We start from the raw sequence: 18,756 nt of genomic DNA on the forward strand, positions 1-18,756 counted from the left end.
TTTTTTAATTAATTTTTTCAAAAATTATTTAAAAATTCACAATTTTTTTTATTAAAAATAGGCTGCTCCAAATTATTTTTAAATATTTTGTCCCAAGAACTTTTTTTCAAAATGGTAAAGGTGCAAAAAATTAAAAAAAAAAGGTTTTGAAATACTATCTCATACAAAATGACAAAATTCGAAAAATATCTGATCATTAATAATTATTTTGGTAATTTTTATGGAACCTATTTTGAGATTTTAATAATTTAAAATCGATCTCAAAGTATTTCAAATTAAAAATTTAAACAATAAAAAAAATTCATAAAAAAATTGTTAAAAAGTTTTGAAGAAAATTCATGTTACATTTTGTTTTTTAATACAAAAATCTTTAAAAATTATTTTTTTTCAAAATTATTTGAAAACAAGATATAGCTGTATTCGTACTGCGTACGTTCAACTTGACCGCATTTCAGATGTTAATATTTGATCGATATATGTCTAATAAATTTATATTCAATTTATTTAAATTTCGGGTGAATTCCTGATGGAATCCAGTTGTATTTCGGATGCCCGGAATGCACCCAAAATGCACCCATGGCGAGACTTGAGGGCTTGAGCTCAACCCTGATTGGCTCAAATTTGAAGCTTAATGGATGAATCTCAATTCTCATTGGTTGATATTTTTGACTCGAAGGCTTGAGCTCAACACTGATTGGTTGAAATAAAAATTGAGTGCATTCTGAGTGCATTCCGGCCACACATGACGTACGACATCTCCAGCATAATACCGCATTTTTTCTTCGAAATGCGGTAAAAATATGAAAAATGACCAAAAAACGGACAATTTTGAAAATATTTTCAATTTTTTTCATCTTGCCCCATTGGATTTTCGACTTTTGAAATGGGGCAGGAGACAAAAAGTTCAAAAAAAAAATTTGGAACGGCCTAATAAATTAAAAATTAAACTATTAGTTACCAAAAATTTTATTTCTTAAAAAAAAAAATATAATAATAAAATAAGATTGAATCTAATATTTTATTTTTTTTAATTTTATTGCAGTTTTTGACAAAAAGTTGATAAAATTTACAATTTAAATTTTTTCAATTAAAAAAAAATGTAAAAAAAGTTGAAAAATGACATTTTTAATATATAAAATTGTCTAAAAATAGACCAAAAGCTCAAAAAAAAAAAATTTTTGAACCCTTTAAAAATTAATTTCTTAAAAAAAAAAACAGAAAAATATCAAAAAATATTTAGGTATTAATATTTTTATTTAAAAATTTTTCATTTAGGTCCAAATAAATGTTAAATATTTTTTCCAATCGTACTAAGCTAAAAATTAAATAAAAGTTTGAAACTTTATTCATATTTTATTGTTTTTGATATTACTTAGCCAAATTCTAAGCTTTAGAAATTTTTTTGTTATAAATTTTTTCAAAATTTTCGAATTTAAAAAAAAAAAAAATTATGAAAGACCTTTAAAAAAATTCTAAAATGTTAAAAGAGTTGAATTTTTTTTTTATAATTTTAACAACATTTTAAACTTTTATTTAATTTAGATTTCTTCTTTAACTTAATAGAAAAAATCTGAAAAAAAACAATTCAAAAAATAATGAGAATTCATTTAAAACTTATTTTTTTTAATATTTAAAAATATCTTAAAAATTTATTCCTTCTTACTATTTTGGGGTTTTAAATATTTTTTTAAAATAAAATTTAGAATTTTCCTAAAAAAACGAAACTAAAAATTAAAAAAAAAATTAAATTAAGTAAAACTGGTCTAAAATATTTTTTATTTAATTTTTAAAATTAAATTAAAATCAAAATTTATTTTTTTTTTTCAATTTCAATATTATCTTATTTTTAAAAGACAAAAAAAAAATGAAAAAATTTGACTAAAAAATTATTTTTTTTATTTTTCCAGGTTTACATTTTCGATCCCGAACAACTCATCCGTGTCATCCTATCGCGACCGCCCAGCGAGGTGCACCAGGAACGCGACGAAATCATCAGCGAATTATCGAATGCCACGCAAAAACGCATCATCGTCGACGAAATCCGATATCACGTGGACAATGTCGGTCGCATCCGGATGGATTGGTGCGACTTGTATTTCCATGCCATCGACAAACAAACAGAAGCCATTGTACCTGTCGTCGATATTTTGACTGTAATTGATTCCCAGTATGATTTTCTGAAGGTAAGCAATGCCGTGACTGCCTTTTCCACAAACGGATTTAATGCAAATTTTTTGTTCGCAGGACTATTACGCCGGATTTGCCATCGAAAATGTCGTGCCTGCTTATGCCACGAACGTTACGGAGGAGTTTGATATAGCGTTAGCGGCAATTATCGCACTCTTGATAGTTTTATTTGTGGGCACCGTGAGTTTTGTCGTGCTGTGTTGCTGTTTAAAGCACTGGGTGATTACGATTCCCAATGAAACAAGACGCAAAGATGCGCTAATTAAGAAACAAATTATCGAGGATTTGAATACGACGGAAAATCCGCTGTGGATTGAACAGTAAGTGTGAATAATTTTAATTATTTTATTTAGAATTTTAATTCTAAAAAATTTTTTTAATAGTAAAATTTTGACTTTTTTTTATAAAACCTAAATTTTTGGAATTTTTTTGAAAAACAAATAATTTTTAAATTTTTTAGACAATTTTTAATAGATTTTTATGTGAAAAAAATAAAAAATTAAATAATTTTAAATAATTAAATTAAACTTTAATTTTATTCATAAATTAAACTTTTTTAAAAAATTTTTACTTTTTTTTAATTTTCATTTAATTTTATTTTATATTTTTGTACATCTTTTTAATTTTTTAAAATATGTATTTTTTGAATTATTTTGATAAATTTTTTTTAAATACTATTTTAAAAAAAATCTTTTTATTTATTTTAATTTAGGTTTTTGATTTTTTTTTTCAAATAATTTTTAAATGAATTAAAATAAATAATTATAAAAATTCTTAATTTTTCACCAAAAGTCCTAAAACATTTTTCAGAAATTTTAATAATTTTTTATTTAATTTAATTTAATTTTATTTTATTTTATATTATTTTTTTTTTTTGACAAATTATTAAAATAATTCACTTAAATATCAAAAATATCGTAATTTTTAACATTTTTCATAACTTTTTTCAGAAAATTAAAACTCTACGAAGAACAAGAACTAACCATGCAAGTATTCTCTGAGCCTGAAGCCTCTCCCGGCACACCACAAACGAATCACGAAGGCAATCGAGCTCTCGAACGACGCGATTCCTATGAAACTGCAAACACCTATGCCACCATTCAACCGCGCAACATCTCACAAATGGTCGAAATTGACGATTATGCGAGTCTAAGAAATACGAGACCGCCATCGGTGAGTTTTTTTGTATGCTTAAAATCTCAAAATGTCTCTTATTGACTTTTTTCCTTCACAGATCTACGAATTTCGTGGCTCCACATTCCAAGTACAGCAAAGAGATCCCGCAGATTACGTGACGGAACTCATTTGACAACAGTTGCAAGCTAGGAAACCCTATAAAAAAATTTAGTAAAGACTTAGGTAGCCTTTAATTAGTGAACAATTAGACGAAATCAAGTTAAATTTAAGGATATTGTAAAAAAAAGGCACAAACTACTACTCAAACTCACAAAAAATAAGAAGAAGCACTGAAAGCCATATTACAACTCAGCATATCTCTCATTTGACTAATTTTAATTTTTTTATTGTGAAACGCGAATGATGACAATAATGTTGTTATTTTTAATTCTTTTTAATCCTATTGTAGATTTGAATTATTTTACATCGAATCTCATTTTTATCTGTCCAATTTTTTAAAGGGATTTTTAAAATAAGTCGTTTATTAACGTAAAATATTGAAAAATTAACAAATAAAAAAATCTACTAACAAAAAAATATTTTAGAAGAAAAAAAAAGGGAAGAAATGATGATGAGAATAAATGTAAGTTATGAGATTGATAAAAATTTAGTTTAAATAAAAAAATGTATAAATGGAGATAATTACAAATGATATAAGTTTTAAGATTAAAAATAAAAATTATTGATAGTTTATATAAAAAATATTTGTTTTTTTTATAAATTCAATCAGGAAGGCTTCAAATATATTTAAAAATTTACGTAGTTTTTTTTTTAATTTGAATCATTTTTTTGTAAAATGACGACTTATTTACGAATTTTAACGACCGTTTATTTGACATTTCAATTTTGTTAAAAGTTTTGAATTTTTCCATAATTTTGATTTATACTGATATTTTCAATTACCTAATTTTGATATTTTTTTTATTTTTTTTAAATTCATTAAGGCCGTCCCAAATTTTTCCGATGTTTTTGTCCCAAAACATTTTTTTTAAAATGGGGGGGGCAAAATAAAAAAAAAGTTTTGAATACTTTTTCATACAAAATAACAAAATGTTAACCAATTTGGGCCCTTAATGAATATTTTAGTAGTTTTTGTGTTATTTACATTGAGATTTGATGATTTAAAATTAATCTCAAAGTATTTCAAGTTAAAAATTTCAACAAAAAAATTTTATAAAAATAACTGTCAAAAAATTTTGAAAATTAATTTTTTTGAAAATATTTTTAGAGAAGAAAATTCCCACAGCCGAAGGGAGGGACGACGGGATCTGAAGCTGATTTGTGTTTTTTTTTTCTTTCTATTTAGTTTTTTTTTTCTCGTTCAATTATTGTAATTTAGTAATTTAAGTGTTAATTAATCATATTTATTATAGAATCTAGATTAATGTTGAGTAGCTTTAAGCTAGATAACATGTATACTTTTATGTACTGTGATACTACCCGTAAGCAAGAATAAAATATTTTGTTATGTTATGTTATGTTAGAGAAGAAAATTCATGTTAAATTTCGTTTTTCAATACAAAAATTCTTTAAATTTGAAAATCTTTTAAAATTTTTTTGAAAATTCTTTGAAAATTTATGGAAAAAGACAAAAAAATGGTAAATTTTGATGAAATTTTTAACTTTTTTTTTGCACCATTGGTTTTTGAAATGGGGCAGGGGAAAAAAACATAGAAAAAAATTTTTAAAGATTTTTTCAAAAATAAAAAAAAGTTTTGAAATAATTTTCCATGCAAAATGACAAAATTTTAACAAATATTGGTGTTTAATGAATATTTCAGCTGTTTTTATAGTATCTACATTGAAATTTGATCTTGAGATGTATGGATCTTGAGCAATGTATATTATGTATTCAAAGTTATTTAAAACTTTTAACAAAAAAAAAAAATTCATGAAAATAACTATCAAAAAATATTTGTAGTGAAGAAAATTCATGTTACACCTATCTATCTAAGGCCGCTCCAAAATTTTTTTGAACTTTTTGTCCTATGCCCCATTTTAAAGTCGAAAACCAATGGGGCAAAATAAATAATGGGGCGAAAACCAAAATTTTTTGTTCCAAAATATAATTTTGTTTTGTTTTACGTTAAATACATCATAAGAAAGAAAATATGAAAGTTATACAAATAGAATATTTTTAAAAATTTTTCACAAATCATCGACATTCATAGTATCGAAATTCCAAAACTTGTTTATTTTCTGCAAGCAACATTTTCAGCTTATCCTCGCAATCCTTCATGAAGACTGAGGCCTCGTATTCAGGCAAGCAATCCTCGAAAAAAACAAAACTAACTTTAACTTCCAGTTTGGAACGACTTTCAGCTTGTTGTTTCAACATTTTTATCAGATTCTTTACAAATTCAAATGTTACGTTAGTACGACGTAAATTTATCTTTTTCAGCTTTTTCAAAGAATTTATCAGATTAAGAAGTTCTTTTTCTTTTTGCAAGTCTGGCAAGCGAACAACATCTTTTAATTCATCACCGTATAACTTTAATTTTTTTAGATTTGTCAATTTGATGATCGCTTCCATGTTTGGTTGACAATCATAGCCAAGAGTTAGCTCTTCGATGATATTTTTGGTGCTCAAATTGTCTAATAATAAATTTACTTCTTGTCCCCTGTAACCGTGAATAGCAAGGCTCTTTAAATTGGGTAAATCAGATAAACAGCTAATGGATGGACAAGGACCGCGACTGAAGAACGTCAACTCCAATTCTTTGACACCCGGTGCATGTCTAACGAGATCATTCAAAATTCCATCATAAATAATTTCTGTGTGGAATACCTCCAACATTGGATTATTAATGAGAACTTGAGCAAATTGAGAATAATAAACACAGCTTCGAATAGAAAGCCGCTTCAAGCTTGAAATGTTTCGAAAGAATTTTTTTGTAATTCTGACATGATTCGATCTGACGTTCAATGACTCTAAGGATGATGCGCCTTTGAAACATTCTCCCAAGTCATCGTTGAATTTGCAATTCCATAAACACAAATGCTTCAAATTCCTAACCACTGATTTAAGTTTCATGATTTTATCACGGGTAAATAGATGAACGTCATAAAGTGTCAAGTTTTCCAAGTTCGGACAAAACTTTAACATTGCCTCCAAAACATCTCCATTATCAAACTTGTATAGATGCACATCTTTTAAACAAGGTCCCACATACTTGATAATGCTGATAAATTTGTCATCGTTACGAATTTTGGCAGTAAAAGTTGCATATTTATAACGAAAACGATCGGTCAAGTCACTGAAACGCTGACAAAGTTGACGAATATTCAATAATTGCCAAAGATTTAAATTTTCAAAAATTTCGAGCAAACAGTCGTCTTTCAGATCCATTATTGTGAGCGAGGAATTTCCAGTATTGCCTTAAAAAAAGTAAAACTTGAACAAAATTTCTAACAAAAATTATTAAAACTTACTCAAATCGCTCACTTGGACATGATTTGGGTTCTCTGAAGCACTCATTATGGTCCAATATCTGCAAAATCGTGAAATTTGAAAATAACCAAAGAATATTCAAGCACTTTATTTCACAATTATTACGCTTTTCTGATGCCTTTTTGACAAATATTTGGTTCAAAACGGAAATCTATGATTTAATTTAATCAATTAAACACAAAAACTGGATTTTTCAGTAGCTTTTATGCAGGAAAATTGTGAATTTTAAGAGTGGCGGCACAATTTCATCAAGCTAAAAATGTAAACAATCAATTTATACCGAGATGCCACTTACAGGTTTAGGCAAGTGCAATTTGAAAAAATGTTTCATATTTTAAGATTTTTTTCGATGTTTTTGTCCTAAATGATTTTTTCCAGAGGGGGAAACAAAAAAAAAGTTTTAAAAAATACTTTTTTTACAAAATGACAAAATTTAAACAATTTTTGATCATTGAATATTTTGTAGTTGTTATTATAGTAGGTAAAAATAATGAGATTTGAAAATTTAAAATTGATCTCAGAATATTTCAAGTTAAAAATTTAGACAAAAAAATGTCAAAAAATTAAGTTTCAAATAATTTTAAAAATATTTTTAAAGAAGAAATTTTTCAAAACAAAAAATCTTGAAAATGTTGAAAAATTTTTGAAAATTTATTGAAAAAATAAGAAAAAAATGCCAAAAAACGGTCAATTTTGATGAAATTTTCAACTTTTTTTATTTTGCCCCATGTGTTTTTTGGCTTTTGAAATAGAGCATAAGACAAAAAATTTGCAGCGGCCGGCTTTATAATTAGAATTTCAAAAAAAAAAAAAATATCAAGTAATTAAATTTCTAAAAATTAATTTAAATTAAGGCCGCTCCAAATTTTTTTTGAACTTTTTTTCCCATGCCCCATTTTAAAAGTCGAAAATCCAATGGGGCAAAATAAAAAAAAAGTTAAAAATTTCATCAAAATTGACCGTTTTTTGGCCTTTTTTCACATTTTTTCAAGGAATTATTCTTAGATAAATTTTAAATTATTAAATATCAATGTAGATACCATAAAATCAACTAAAATATTGATTTATGACAAAAAACTTTTAAAATTTTGTCATTTTGCATGAAAAAGTATTTCACATTTTTTTTTTTTTTTGGGACGAAAAAAAAGTTTTTGGGACAAAAAGTTCGAAAAAAATTTGGAGCGGCCTAAATTTAAAAAAAATCTTTTAAGAATTTATTTTTAATTTAAAAAAAAACTCAAATTTTACATTTTCTTAAAAAAAAAGTTCTTAAAAGGCATAGAAAAAAAATAAAAATTCAAAAAAAAGACTCAAAAGGAAGATTTCTTGTTATTCGAGGTCTTCTGCAGTGATGTTGTATCTCTTCTCAAACGCGTGTGTCCATTTCGCATTGGAGCGCCTAATTTGCTGCAATTCGACACCCAATTTGGCAAGATGTTGCTTGACTCGTGCCTTTTCGTCCTTCGAGATTGGAGCCACTTTCTAAAAAAAAAAATAAAAGAAAAAGAAAATTGCCTTGATAAATTTTGTTAAAATCGCAAATTTTGATAATCTTAAGAGTTTTTAATTTTTTTAAAATTTTTTCTTTCTAAAATCTTTAAAAAAAATAAATTTAAAAACTTACCACTTGATTCTTGATATTCTCCGCATGACGCAACTTCAAAAAATCCATTTCTTTGAGCAAAGCATCCACTAAAAAAAATTCCTTTACTAAAAAACCTTTTTTTTTAATAAAATTCACTCACAATTGGTTCCTGCTTCAGCTATTTGCGTGTAAACGTCAAATACTCGAGGATCCTTTTTGTGTTTTTTCGGATCACTGAGCTTGCCAACTGCATTTTCCATCTTCCAAGTGTCCAAAAACAACTCATGAACTGCCTTCGAGCTGAGACAAGAAAAAAGTGAGGTTAAAATTGAATATTTTGTTGATTTTTACTCACGATTCTCTAAATTTTTGCACGGCGCCAGCAAAACGAGTCATAATCAAGGCAGCAATTTCTGGATCATCAAGATACGAGTCCCAATGCTCGTCGTCCTCATCTTTGGAAATTGAATCGTCCGTATTCTCGGAAGATGTGACGTCACAATCAGCGTCGTAACTGCTGCCAAAACTCATGTCGGCTTCAATTTCGTCAATTTCTTCCGAAATGTTTGACGAATTGTTGATTTCTTCTTGATTTTCAGTCATTTTTACGCAATTCAAAGGAAATTTGATTGATTTTTGGTTAATTTTTAGCAAATTATTGAATTAAATCAAGAGCGCGATCCAACTACGTCAAAATTTGTGATAAACGTAATACAGTGGCGTAGATTTTTTTAGGGGGATATCATTTCAGTAGGGTGTCTAAAACTTAATTTTTTCATAGAAATTAAATATTAATGCGATTTATACATTTCTGAAGATAAATATTTAAAAAAACCACAAAATAAGTTGAAAATTTCAAATTTTAATGATTTTGAACATAAAAAAAATATTTTGAAGAAAAAAAATAAATTAAATACTGATCAATTTTTAAAATTTTATTTAATTTTTTTATCAAAAATTAAAAAAGGTTGTGAAATTTTTTTACAAAATGACTCGGTACTTTAAAATTTTTTTTTCCATTAATCAATATATTTTTTTTTATATTAAGGCCGCTCCAACTGAAATTAAATAGGTATTAAAAATTTTTTTAAAAATTTTCCAAAATTTTTAAAAATAAAATGGTTGGGGTTTTTGGTGTATTTTCATAATTTTTCAAGACATTTAGAAATACTATTTTCAAAATTTTAATTTTTCAATTTTTAATGACAAAATTTTCCGTGTTAAATATTTTTTTTCTATAAAAAAAAAAGTTGTGAATTTTTTTTTATTCCAACTGAAAATCAAAAATAAAGTCCGATGCCCCATTCTAAAAGTCAAAAATCCAATGGGGCAAAATAAAAAAAAAGTTGAAAATTTCATAAAAATTGATAGTTTTTTGGTGTATTTTCATAATTTTTCAAGACATTTTCAAAAAAAATTATAAAAAATTTTTAATTATTTTAATTTTTGTTTCGAAAATCATAACTTAATTTTTAACTTGATTTTTCTTCTCTAAAAATATTTTTCATAAAATTACTGAATTTTTTTTTCAACAGTTATTTTTAGTGAAATTTTAATTTTTCAATTTTTAACTAAAAATGATCTAAAATCAATTTTTAATTTGAAAATTTTAAAGAAGATTATTAAAAAACAACAAAAATGTTGATCAACAATTAGAAATTGCTAAAATTCTGTCATTTTGTATGAAAATAAGTATTTCAAATTTTTTTTTATTATTTATTATTATTTTTTATTATTAAAAAAAAATCTAAAAAAAAAATAAAATTCATTTTATAAAAATGCTAAAAATTATTCAAGAATTTCCAAAAAAAAAAACCCCAAAACCGTCTGTTTTTTGATATTTTTTTTTTTTTTTTTTTTTTTTAATTTAAGAACTTACCTTTTAAAAATTCAGTCAAAAATTACTTAAAATAATTTGTTGATGCTTTTAGATCTGAAAATGTAGTTCGAAAATTTTATAGATAAGTTATCAACACTTACATTCAAAATAAAAAATTAAATTAAATTTTTTAAATCATCTCAACTTCTGGACACCCTAATTTAAAAAAAAAAAAAAATTAAAAACTGAACTTTTCTGACGATATTCATTTGAGCCATACAAAAAAGTAAAAAAAACTGCTTTTTAATCTATTTATTTTTTATTTATTGTTAACACTTGTTAATATTTATCATAATAATTACTTTCAAATAGACTAGAAATATTTTTTAATTAAATAATTTGTTCATTACTTACAAATTCCAACAAAATTTGCTTTAATTTAATTATTTTTTTAATTTTTCATCATGGTATTTGTTCTACATTCTCTTAAAACTTAAAATTAAATTAGAATTTTCTACTTAAAATTACGAAATTGGTCAAGTCAGACGACTTTATTTAAAAAATACTTAAAAACTAATTAAGTTTGTTCATTTTTTGTGTTCTTTTGTTTTTCTAAAATTATTTTAAAAACATTTTTTGATCATTTTTTATAGAAAAATTGATTTTTTGTGTGATTTGTGTCGAAAAATAGGAAGATTTTCGGAGATAGGATGGGGAAAGTGCTACATTTCTTGTCTACCTACACACTAAGTTTTTATTTACAGTCAAAATATTTCAAAAATATCTTTTTAAGCCCTTCAAATGTTGTTTTTAATATCAAATAGGTCGATATCACTGATATTCATTACGTTTCTATAATACATTTTCGCGTTTTTTCCTCGGTTTTACTGAATTTCCCGTATCGGCAATGGATGTGCTTCGGTATTAAACACAAATTTTTCCAAATCCACTTCGTTCCGGTCGTCACTGAAGAGCAAATAGAAATATTTGAGGGTCTCGCCCAGCCAGAAACTCTCCATCATGTCGCGCGGTCGCGTGTTCAAGACATTTTTCACGTTCCCAATTGACGTGTAGCCCTGTTTGACCTTCGTGTACTTCTCGAATGCCTGAAAAACTTCCCAGCCCATGTCTTGGTACGTTTTATTTCCGGTCAAAGCGTAAAAGTAATACAAACTCTCGACGAATTCGGGTCGCAGCAAGTTATGGGCGTCGTTGACTTTGACATACATATCGGTCTCACTTTCGCCATTCAGGTTGAAATACGTGATTTCGGGTGCCAAATGCGTCGGTTGGTACATGTACGTTTGGTAACACGTTTCGAGCAAATCTCGCGCGAGATTCAAGTGAGACTCGGGCATGCCGTTTTTGAAGCCGAGAATGAGAGTGCCGGGCATGAAACACACAAGATGGTCCATTTTCGGCTTGAAATCTTTGCTGTTGATCAGTTCGCCGATGTAGAGATGCTTTTCTTTGGGCGTGCGTTTCACCAGGAGATTCAGGACACCATCGATGGCGGTTTTGTAGTCTTCGATCAAACTAAAAAAAAAAAATAAATTAAATTTTCATTAAATAGAGCGATTTTTAGAAAATTTTCGTCAAAATATTTTTTTTAAATATAATTTTAAAATTTTTAAACCTTTGAAAAATTAAAATTATTTTTTCATTTTTTTTATTTTATTTTTTTAATTTTTTTTTATTTTTTTTTTAATTTTTTTTTAAACTATTTAAATTTAAAAATTTTCCCATTATTCATCCAACTTTTATTTTTAATTTATTTATTTTTTGGGGCTAACACTTTTCAAAAAAAAAAAAACAAAATAAAAAAAAAGATTTTTTAGTAGAAATATTTAACACTAAATTAGTAGATAACAGATTTTTTAACCTACTTAATTTTTTTTTTTGCATTTTAATATTTTTTTAGGCCGCTCCAAACGAAAATCAAAAATAAAGTCCGATGCCCCATTTTAAAAGTCAAAAATCCAATGGGGCAAAATAAAAAAAAAGTTAAAAATTTCATCAAAATTGATCGTTTTTTGTTGTATTTTCATAATTTTTCAAGACATTTTCAAAAAAAATTTTCAATTATTTTAATTTTTGTTTTGAAAATCATATTTTAACTTGAATTTTCTTCTCTAAAAAATTTTTAAAATAAAATGATCTAAAATCAATTTTTAATTTGAAAATTTCAAAGAAGATTATTAAAAAACGATCAAAAATTGCTAAAATTTTCTCATTTTGTTGAAAATAAATATTTCAAAATTTTTTTTTTATTTTGCCCCCCCCCATTTTATTTTCAAAAAATTTTGGACTTTATTTTTGATTTTCATTTGGAGCGGCCTTAATTCAATTCAATATTTTTTTTTTTAAATTTTAAATAAAAAATATTTTTTTTAATAAAAAAAAAATTAAAAAATAATTAATTAATTTTAATTAAATTAATTTAAAAATGTTAAATTTTTTTAAAATGATTTTTGTATGAAAAAAGCCAGTGAAAATTTAATTTTAATGAGAAAATAATTGAAAAATACGATAAAAAATCGATCTAATTTGAAGTTTTGAATTTTTAAAAATTTTTATACTCTAAATTTGACATCGAAAAAAATTCTTAGGTTTCATTTGAGAAAAAAATTCTAGAAAAAATGTAAAAAAAATTAATTTCAACTTACAAATCATCATTTTTCTTCCCGAATTGTATCCACTGCTTCAACAAATACTCGTAGTAGGAATCTCCTCGTGCTCCCAATGATATCGTCGAATACTCCCGGAACTGCCCGGTATGAGCATTGATGAAAATCGGCACCAAACCCTCTTTTTTATTCAATTCGTGCACTTTTCGATTGATCACCGAAACAACTTGCTCATAAATCGGATTGCCAACGCTGTACGACAAGTCCCGGAACTCCAGCTGAAGCGTTGTAACTTCACTCGTGGAGCTATCGGGCGACCATTTAGGCGCATGAGCCTTCATCGTTTCCAAATTAATGTCGGAATATGGAATGCCCGAGGGGGTATCGAAGCACGGAAGTAGCCGATTACCCAAATCCGTCTAAAAAAATTTTTTAAATTAATTTTTTATCGTTTTTTATGGGAAATTTTCCAAAACTCACGGCTTTTTCGAGAAACATTTTATCACCGCTCAAGTGATACGAGCTCAAAAGACCTCCCAGCACCCGAATAGTGACTTCAAACAAATTCACATCACGATTTACGTCAAATTTTAGGTGTTGGTCTACCCAGTTTCGTGCTTCGTCGAATTCATCTTGGAGGTCCATCATGTACATCGTGTCGAGAGAGTCCACAATTGTCAAGCCAAGCCCGAACCAGTCGTGATATCCTTCGGAAATGGGTTTTAAATTGTCGTGACCCCACGCGAACTCCTTGTAGCCGCGCCAGGCATGCTTGAAAGCTTCCACTGTGGCACGTTGGCGATCATTTGTGGGACCCTAAAACGAAAAAAATTGCATTAAAAAAATATTTGGGACAAAAATTTCTACATTTAAATACAAAAAAATTAAAAAATCAACATTTAAAGACAAAATTTAACAGAAAAAATCAGTTTTCGTCGAAATCCTGCTTCATGCGTCGTACCTTGAAGTCCTTTGCCGTCTCTTTAACGCCTCCACTGACATTTGGACGGTCAATCATCTCATTTTCCGCATCATCATCCGCCTCGGGCATCACAAAATTGTTCCGGAAACTCTTATTCATGTCATTAATGTTGTTTGGTTTTGCGAGCGGACGATTTTCACGCTCCGATGGTTCGCGATTTTTAGCGGGCTGGTCATCATCGCGCGATTTTTCATCATTTTCATACTGATTGGCCTCGAACTGGACAGAAAAAACGAACAAACAGTTAAAAAATGGACAAAGACAGAAAGCAGAACACAAAATCTTATCGCACAATAAATAATTTGAGGCGAAACAGACACAAAAAAATCTAAAAATAGCTTCCGCATCAATTATTAACAGCAAACTAATGAAAAAAACGTACCGCAGACACTTGTTTCGCTACTTGAACTACATTCTGATTGTTGATACGGTGATGCGAGGCCCTGCCGTCATCACTGTGCGCGTTCTGCTGATTATGTTGCGGCAGTAGGAAAAATATTGTGAAGATAAATGCGGCAATTAGGGTGAAAATGAGGTTCTTTTGAAACCGTGAAAGGCCATTCCACACCTAAAATCGGGAAAAAATCAAAAATTTCTCTGAAAAAACTTAAAAAAATGCGAAAATCTTACCCGTTTCCAGCTTCGCCGTTGATTAACTGGCTTTCCATCGTTCACATTGCCCAGCATGAGAGCAATGTGGCTTTGAGAACGTTCCGCCATGTCGCGTTGATACTATTTTTTTACGTAAAATCGTGCTACTTGCTATCAATAAATACTAGAACGGCAAAATTCTTATCGCCAGAATTTACATGAACTGGAGCCACATCATTGTTTTCTCCGGGAAACGATTTTTTAAATACTTTTGGTGCGAAACTTCCTTCATTTAACGCTTTTTTGTCCGATTTGGGGGCTTTTTGGGCAACTTTTCACGGGAAAATTGGGCCAAATCGTCCGAAAAACCATAAATATTAATTTTCTGCGTTCGAAGGAAGTGAAAAATTTGTACTGTCAAACAATTTGAAGGTGGCTTGCACTCACAACCGATTCCGCCAGATGACCTGTCAAACTTTGTAAACATAAACAAAACGTTTTGCTGTCCAAATTTTGTTAAAAAAATTTTTCCTTAGTTTTTAAATAAAATTTCCGAAAATGACTGAAAATTCCGTGGGAAATTTGGAACAAGAAGCTCTCAAGCGGAAAGAACGTTTGGCACAACTTAAACGCAAAGCCGAAGGAAAGCCCGTTTTTCGGAACTACAAGCCCGATGAAGCCGCCGCCGACACAAAAATTGCTGAAAATGTTGAAATGGATGCCGTTGAAGCGCAAGTCGAGGAACAAATGCAAGCGATGAAGCAGCCCATTGTCGTTGACGAAATTGATATTTCGAATTTAGCACCGCGAAAAATTGATTGGTACGAATTTTCGGCATTTTTTTGTGACAAAATTTGATTTTTTTATTCAAAATTTTAGGGACCTGAAACGAGATGTTGCCAAAAAGATGCAAATTTTGGAGAGAAGGACACAAAAGGCGATCGCGGAACTGATTCGGGAAAGGATGCAAGGCAATCAGGAGGACATTTCGCAGTTAGTGAACGTTGGGACGGCGATGAATAACAAAAATAATGTGGATGAAGATGATTAAAGCTTTTAGTTTTTTATTGTAAAAAGCGCATTTTGGTTTTTGTGACGAGAGCACGGTCCAAGTCTTGGTTCAAGTCGTTGATGCCTGAGGGAGAGAAGAAAAATTTTAGTTAGGGATGTCGAAATTTTTGATTTTTAAATTATTTTGACAGATGAAATTTTGACATTTTTATATGGGTTGAAACATTTTTTTTTTTATATCAAAAATGGGTATTTATTCAATTTTAGAAACCCATCAAAGGTTGAAAATTGACTTGAGAAAAAAAGTACGATTTTTGCTCCTCATATGATAAAATCGTACTTTTTTTATTTCATCAAAAATCGATCAGATATCAATGGAAATCAACTTAAAAATGAATATTTATTAACTTTTAGCTTTGAAACCCATCAAAAGTTGGTTGAAAATTGACTCGAGAAAAAAAGTACGATTTTAGCTCCTCATATGATAAAATCGTACTTTTTTTATTTCATCAAAAATCGATCAGATATCAATGGAAATCAACTTAAAAATGAATATTTATTAACTTTTAGCTTTGAAACCCATCAAAAGTTGGTTAAAACTTGACGTGAGAAAAAAACAACGGTTTTCACTCCTAAAACAATCAATATTTTGATCAATTTTTTTCGCAAACATCTTAAAATGGCTCCTGTGCAAAACAAATTTGACATCTTTGGGCATTTGAGCTTTAAAAAATTGAAATGAACACATTTTTTGATCTAAAACTAAAGGAAAAAATCATTAAAGCTGTCAAAAATTCAAATTTCAGCAAAATTTTTGACATCTGTCAAAAATTTGATGGTTTCGAATTTGACAAGTGTCATAAATTTTTGAAAAAATCTTGTTATTCAAAACTATTTATGACTTTCTTCCGTAATTTTTTTTTGTTCTTGAATCTAGTTTTTGTTCAAACTTTAAATTTTTTACCAAAACATGAACTCGAGAAACGTCAAATTTTCAACTGTCAAAATTCTTTTATGGTTTTTTTTGCCATTTTTGTTTAAGTTTCGACAAAATATCAATTTTTAAGCAATATGAAGCATGAAAAATGAGTTATTTAAGGCAAAAGCTTTTAAAAATTCAAATGTCAGTGAAAAATTGAAACATCATCAAATTTGACAGATGTCACGAAATTTTACCTAAAAATTCAATTTTAATTATTTTTTGAATAACGCATTTTTAAGTTTAATTTCGTTAAAAAATTAAATTTTAAGAAAAATCAAAATTTAAGTTGTCTAAATTTTAAATCTGTCAAAATATTTTTTTTACCTATTTTTAAAAATTTAAAAAAAAAATTCTTACGTTTCAGGTACTTTTCATCCAAATTAACGACCGCATCTTGCAAATTGTCAATTGTATCCAAAAACTCTTCTTTCCGAATTTTCGTTTCGTCAAATTCCTTCTTGAGCGCTTTGATGATGTTCTGCATGTCTTGATTCTCTTTCTCCTTTTGTTGCACGACTTTTTCTTGTTGCAACGCCACTTCCGTTCTTACTTCAATTTTGCTCTTGAGTTTTTCCATTTCCTGTTTTTGCTTAATTATGATCCGATTGGCGCTCGTAATTTCCTCCGTGGCCATACTCAACGCCATTCTCTTGTTATTGACAATTTTCTTTTCCGCCTCGAGCTCCGCCGACAATTTCTGAATTTCTTTTTCTTGTCGCGTCAGCGTTTCTTGCGTTTCTTGGTACAATTGCTGCAATTCCGAGATTTTTTTCTCCATTCGGTGCTCCTTGCTCTTGCACTTGTCATTTTCCTGCGTGAGTTTGTGCTTCGTGGATTTCAAGTCGGAAATGTAGGAATTTAATTTTCCGATTTCTTCTTTCAGAAATTCGCTATTTTTACATTCGTGCACGAATTTTTCGTTGCTGCTGAAGACTTCGCGTGACATGGAGTCGATTTTTTCCTGCATCGCACGTAAATCGTGCCGCATTTTTTTCTCCATCGTTTCTTTGCCTTCCTGCAAGTGTTTGATCGTTTGTTGTAAGCGATTGACTTCCTCGGTATTTCGGTTGAAAATCATATTTTCTTGCTCGTACAACTTTTGACTCAAGTTTTTCACTTCGTTTCGCAGCTCGGTGATCATTTCGTCACGTTGTTCCAGCTCCTGCGTTTGTCGTTCGATCTGGACTTCGGAATTTTTGAGCTTTGATTGGACATTTTCCAAGGCTTGATTGATGTGAAAGAGAATTTCTTTCGTTTTGGCGGGATTTAGGGGCAAAAAAAGATGCGTGAGATTCTTAAAAGGACGTTTTTCGTACAGCTGCATGAATTTGGTGCCTTTATCTTCTAAAATAGCGACGAACCTGAAAAAATTAAAATACTTTAAATCAAAATTCTGATGAAAAAATTTGTAAAACTCACAATTCCTCCCTTTTACAACCGTCCAAAATCTTGATTAAATGATCGACGAAACCATTAAAACTCACATTAATCGATTGTTCGACCTTAATTTGCTCAAAAATTTCGCTATCGACAGTGCACAGCAGCATATCCGTGTGATCCGATACTTCCGTGAGACGAATTTGCTAAAAAAATTTAATTTAAGATCTAAATTTGGATTAAAAGTGATGAAATTCTTACAAATAAATTCATGGAATCAACTTTTTCCACATAAATGTCGTATTTCTTGGATGTTTTGATCATTCCAGCTCCTTCGATTATCACTCCGAGGTCTTTTGTGCTAAATATTCGCTTTATGTCGCGTCTTTTGTGGATGTCAATGAACATTTCCTCCATCGTGGTGGTTTTATTTTATATTTTTTACCGAAAATTTAGTTTTTTTGATGAATTTTTGTAAATTTTCAAGGAAGAAAAATGTTCGTTATTGTTTGTTTTCGTTTTTTTCTTCCCGCTTTTGTCATAGGGTTGCCAGATTTGTAATTTTAAATAGAAAATTTTTATTTAGAACCAAAAATTGGTATTTTCAAAAAAATTAATTTTAAGTTCAAAATACTGAGCTTATTTAAATATTCATTTTGAAAAAATTAAACAAAAAAATCAATTTTTTCTATTCAATAAAAAAAAAATTTAAAAAAAAATGTAAAAAAAATCAAATGTTGAGTTGACCAAAATAGTCGCTTTGTGTTTGAAAAAAAAAATATTTTAAGCACTTTTTACCAAAGTTTTTAAAGACAACGAAAAATTTTTCAACAATTTTACAACAAAAAAAATAATAAACTTACAGGTATTGTCGATTCGGTTGAAAATTTCTAAAAGTGCAAATTTTTCAAAACTGTCAAAAAAACTGCGACGATTATCAATTTAAACCAACTCAAAACTGGAGTGGT

General features: G+C 28.3%; 6 protein-coding genes across 7 annotated transcripts in view; 2 read left to right on the plus strand and 4 right to left on the minus strand.

Annotated features, from left to right (window-relative positions):
* The window catches only part of LOC134833562 (cadherin-87A), a 52,685-nt gene extending 48,732 nt beyond the window's left edge, over positions 1–3,953 (plus strand). Inside the window, exons 17-20 of the mRNA XM_063847923.1 lie at positions 1,908–2,183; positions 2,245–2,507; positions 3,138–3,360; positions 3,422–3,953. Coding sequence (XP_063703993.1) covers positions 1,908–2,183; positions 2,245–2,507; positions 3,138–3,360; positions 3,422–3,496 — 837 coding nt within the window. The 3' untranslated portion in view covers positions 3,497–3,953. The remainder of the gene's footprint in view (positions 1–1,907; positions 2,184–2,244; positions 2,508–3,137; positions 3,361–3,421) is intronic.
* Positions 3,954–5,442: 1,489 nt separating this feature from the next.
* Positions 5,443–7,065, minus strand: LOC134834985 (uncharacterized). Its single transcript, XM_063849824.1, has 3 exons — positions 6,920–7,065; positions 6,796–6,854; positions 5,443–6,741 (listed from the first exon to the last, which is right to left on the minus strand). The coding sequence occupies exons 2-3, from the start codon at positions 6,839–6,841 to the stop codon at positions 5,519–5,521; spliced, it is 1,269 nt and encodes a 422-aa protein (XP_063705894.1). The 5' UTR covers positions 6,842–6,854; positions 6,920–7,065; the 3' UTR covers positions 5,443–5,518.
* Positions 7,066–8,125: 1,060 nt separating this feature from the next.
* LOC134835681 (uncharacterized) lies at positions 8,126–9,021 on the minus strand. Its single transcript, XM_063850601.1, has 4 exons — positions 8,755–9,021; positions 8,560–8,699; positions 8,439–8,506; positions 8,126–8,296 (listed from the first exon to the last, which is right to left on the minus strand). The coding sequence occupies exons 1-4, from the start codon at positions 9,000–9,002 to the stop codon at positions 8,144–8,146; spliced, it is 609 nt and encodes a 202-aa protein (XP_063706671.1). The 5' UTR covers positions 9,003–9,021; the 3' UTR covers positions 8,126–8,143.
* A 1,658-nt stretch (positions 9,022–10,679) lies between these two features.
* LOC134834599 (endoplasmic reticulum mannosyl-oligosaccharide 1,2-alpha-mannosidase) lies at positions 10,680–14,821 on the minus strand. 2 transcript variants are annotated; one of them, XM_063849328.1, is made up of 6 exons: positions 14,458–14,821; positions 14,210–14,395; positions 13,807–14,046; positions 13,326–13,661; positions 12,885–13,264; positions 10,680–11,754 (listed from the first exon to the last, which is right to left on the minus strand). In XM_063849328.1, exons 1-6 carry the CDS (start codon positions 14,545–14,547, stop codon positions 11,103–11,105), a joined length of 1,884 nt encoding a protein of 627 aa, XP_063705398.1. In that variant the 5' UTR covers positions 14,548–14,821; the 3' UTR covers positions 10,680–11,102. The 2 variants fall into 2 exon arrangements, with proteins under 2 accessions (XP_063705398.1, XP_063705399.1); XM_063849329.1 differs by lacking the exon at positions 13,807–14,046.
* Positions 14,822–14,884: 63 nt separating this feature from the next.
* LOC134834601 (coiled-coil domain-containing protein 12) lies at positions 14,885–15,645 on the plus strand. The gene is made up of 2 exons (XM_063849332.1): positions 14,885–15,239; positions 15,298–15,645. Exons 1-2 carry the CDS (start codon positions 14,977–14,979, stop codon positions 15,467–15,469), a joined length of 435 nt encoding a protein of 144 aa, XP_063705402.1. The 5' UTR covers positions 14,885–14,976; the 3' UTR covers positions 15,470–15,645.
* Positions 15,331–18,283, minus strand: LOC134834600 (spindle assembly abnormal protein 6 homolog). Its single transcript, XM_063849331.1, has 4 exons — positions 18,050–18,283; positions 17,831–17,994; positions 16,769–17,772; positions 15,331–15,553 (listed from the first exon to the last, which is right to left on the minus strand). Exons 1-4 carry the CDS (start codon positions 18,203–18,205, stop codon positions 15,483–15,485), a joined length of 1,395 nt encoding a protein of 464 aa, XP_063705401.1. The 5' UTR covers positions 18,206–18,283; the 3' UTR covers positions 15,331–15,482.
* Positions 18,284–18,756: the final 473 nt, after the last annotated feature.

Source organism: Culicoides brevitarsis, chromosome 3 (genome assembly GCF_036172545.1).
Source record: "Culicoides brevitarsis isolate CSIRO-B50_1 chromosome 3, AGI_CSIRO_Cbre_v1, whole genome shotgun sequence".
Classification (NCBI taxonomy): Eukaryota; Metazoa; Arthropoda; class Insecta; order Diptera; family Ceratopogonidae; genus Culicoides; species Culicoides brevitarsis.

Excerpts from the sequence above, each read along its gene's own strand:
- LOC134834601 (XM_063849332.1), top strand. The coding sequence starts at position 14,977 with ATGACTGAAAATTCCGTGGGAAATTTGGAACAAGAAGCTCTCAAGCGG. Across the intron at positions 15,240-15,297 it reads GCACCGCGAAAAATTGATTG|GGACCTGAAACGAGATGTTG; the intron begins GTACGAATTTTC and ends TCAAAATTTTAG.
- LOC134834599 (XM_063849328.1), bottom strand. The coding sequence starts at position 14,547 with ATGGCGGAACGTTCTCAAAGCCACATTGCTCTCATGCTGGGCAATGTG. Across the intron at positions 13,662-13,806 it reads AGACGGCAAAGGACTTCAAG|GGTCCCACAAATGATCGCCA; the intron begins GTACGACGCATG and ends TTTTCGTTTTAG. Across the intron at positions 13,265-13,325 it reads AAATGTTTCTCGAAAAAGCC|ACGGATTTGGGTAATCGGCT; the intron begins GTGAGTTTTGGA and ends AAATTTTTTTAG.
- LOC134835681 (XM_063850601.1), bottom strand. The coding sequence starts at position 9,002 with ATGACTGAAAATCAAGAAGAAATCAACAATTCGTCAAACATTTCGGAA. Across the intron at positions 8,700-8,754 it reads GTGCAAAAATTTAGAGAATC|CTCGAAGGCAGTTCATGAGT; the intron begins GTGAGTAAAAAT and ends TTCTTGTCTCAG. Across the intron at positions 8,507-8,559 it reads AGCTGAAGCAGGAACCAATT|TGGATGCTTTGCTCAAAGAA; the intron begins GTGAGTGAATTT and ends AATTTTTTTTAG.
- LOC134834600 (XM_063849331.1), bottom strand. The coding sequence starts at position 18,205 with ATGGAGGAAATGTTCATTGACATCCACAAAAGACGCGACATAAAGCGA. Across the intron at positions 17,773-17,830 it reads GGTTGTAAAAGGGAGGAATT|GTTCGTCGCTATTTTAGAAG; the intron begins GTGAGTTTTACA and ends TAATTTTTTCAG. Across the intron at positions 15,554-16,768 it reads GGATGAAAAGTACCTGAAAC|GCATCAACGACTTGAACCAA; the intron begins GTAAGAATTTTT and ends TCTCTCCCTCAG.
- LOC134834985 (XM_063849824.1), bottom strand. The coding sequence starts at position 6,841 with ATGAGTGCTTCAGAGAACCCAAATCATGTCCAAGTGAGCGATTTGA. Across the intron at positions 6,742-6,795 it reads TGTCCAAGTGAGCGATTTGA|GCAATACTGGAAATTCCTCG; the intron begins GTAAGTTTTAAT and ends ACTTTTTTTAAG.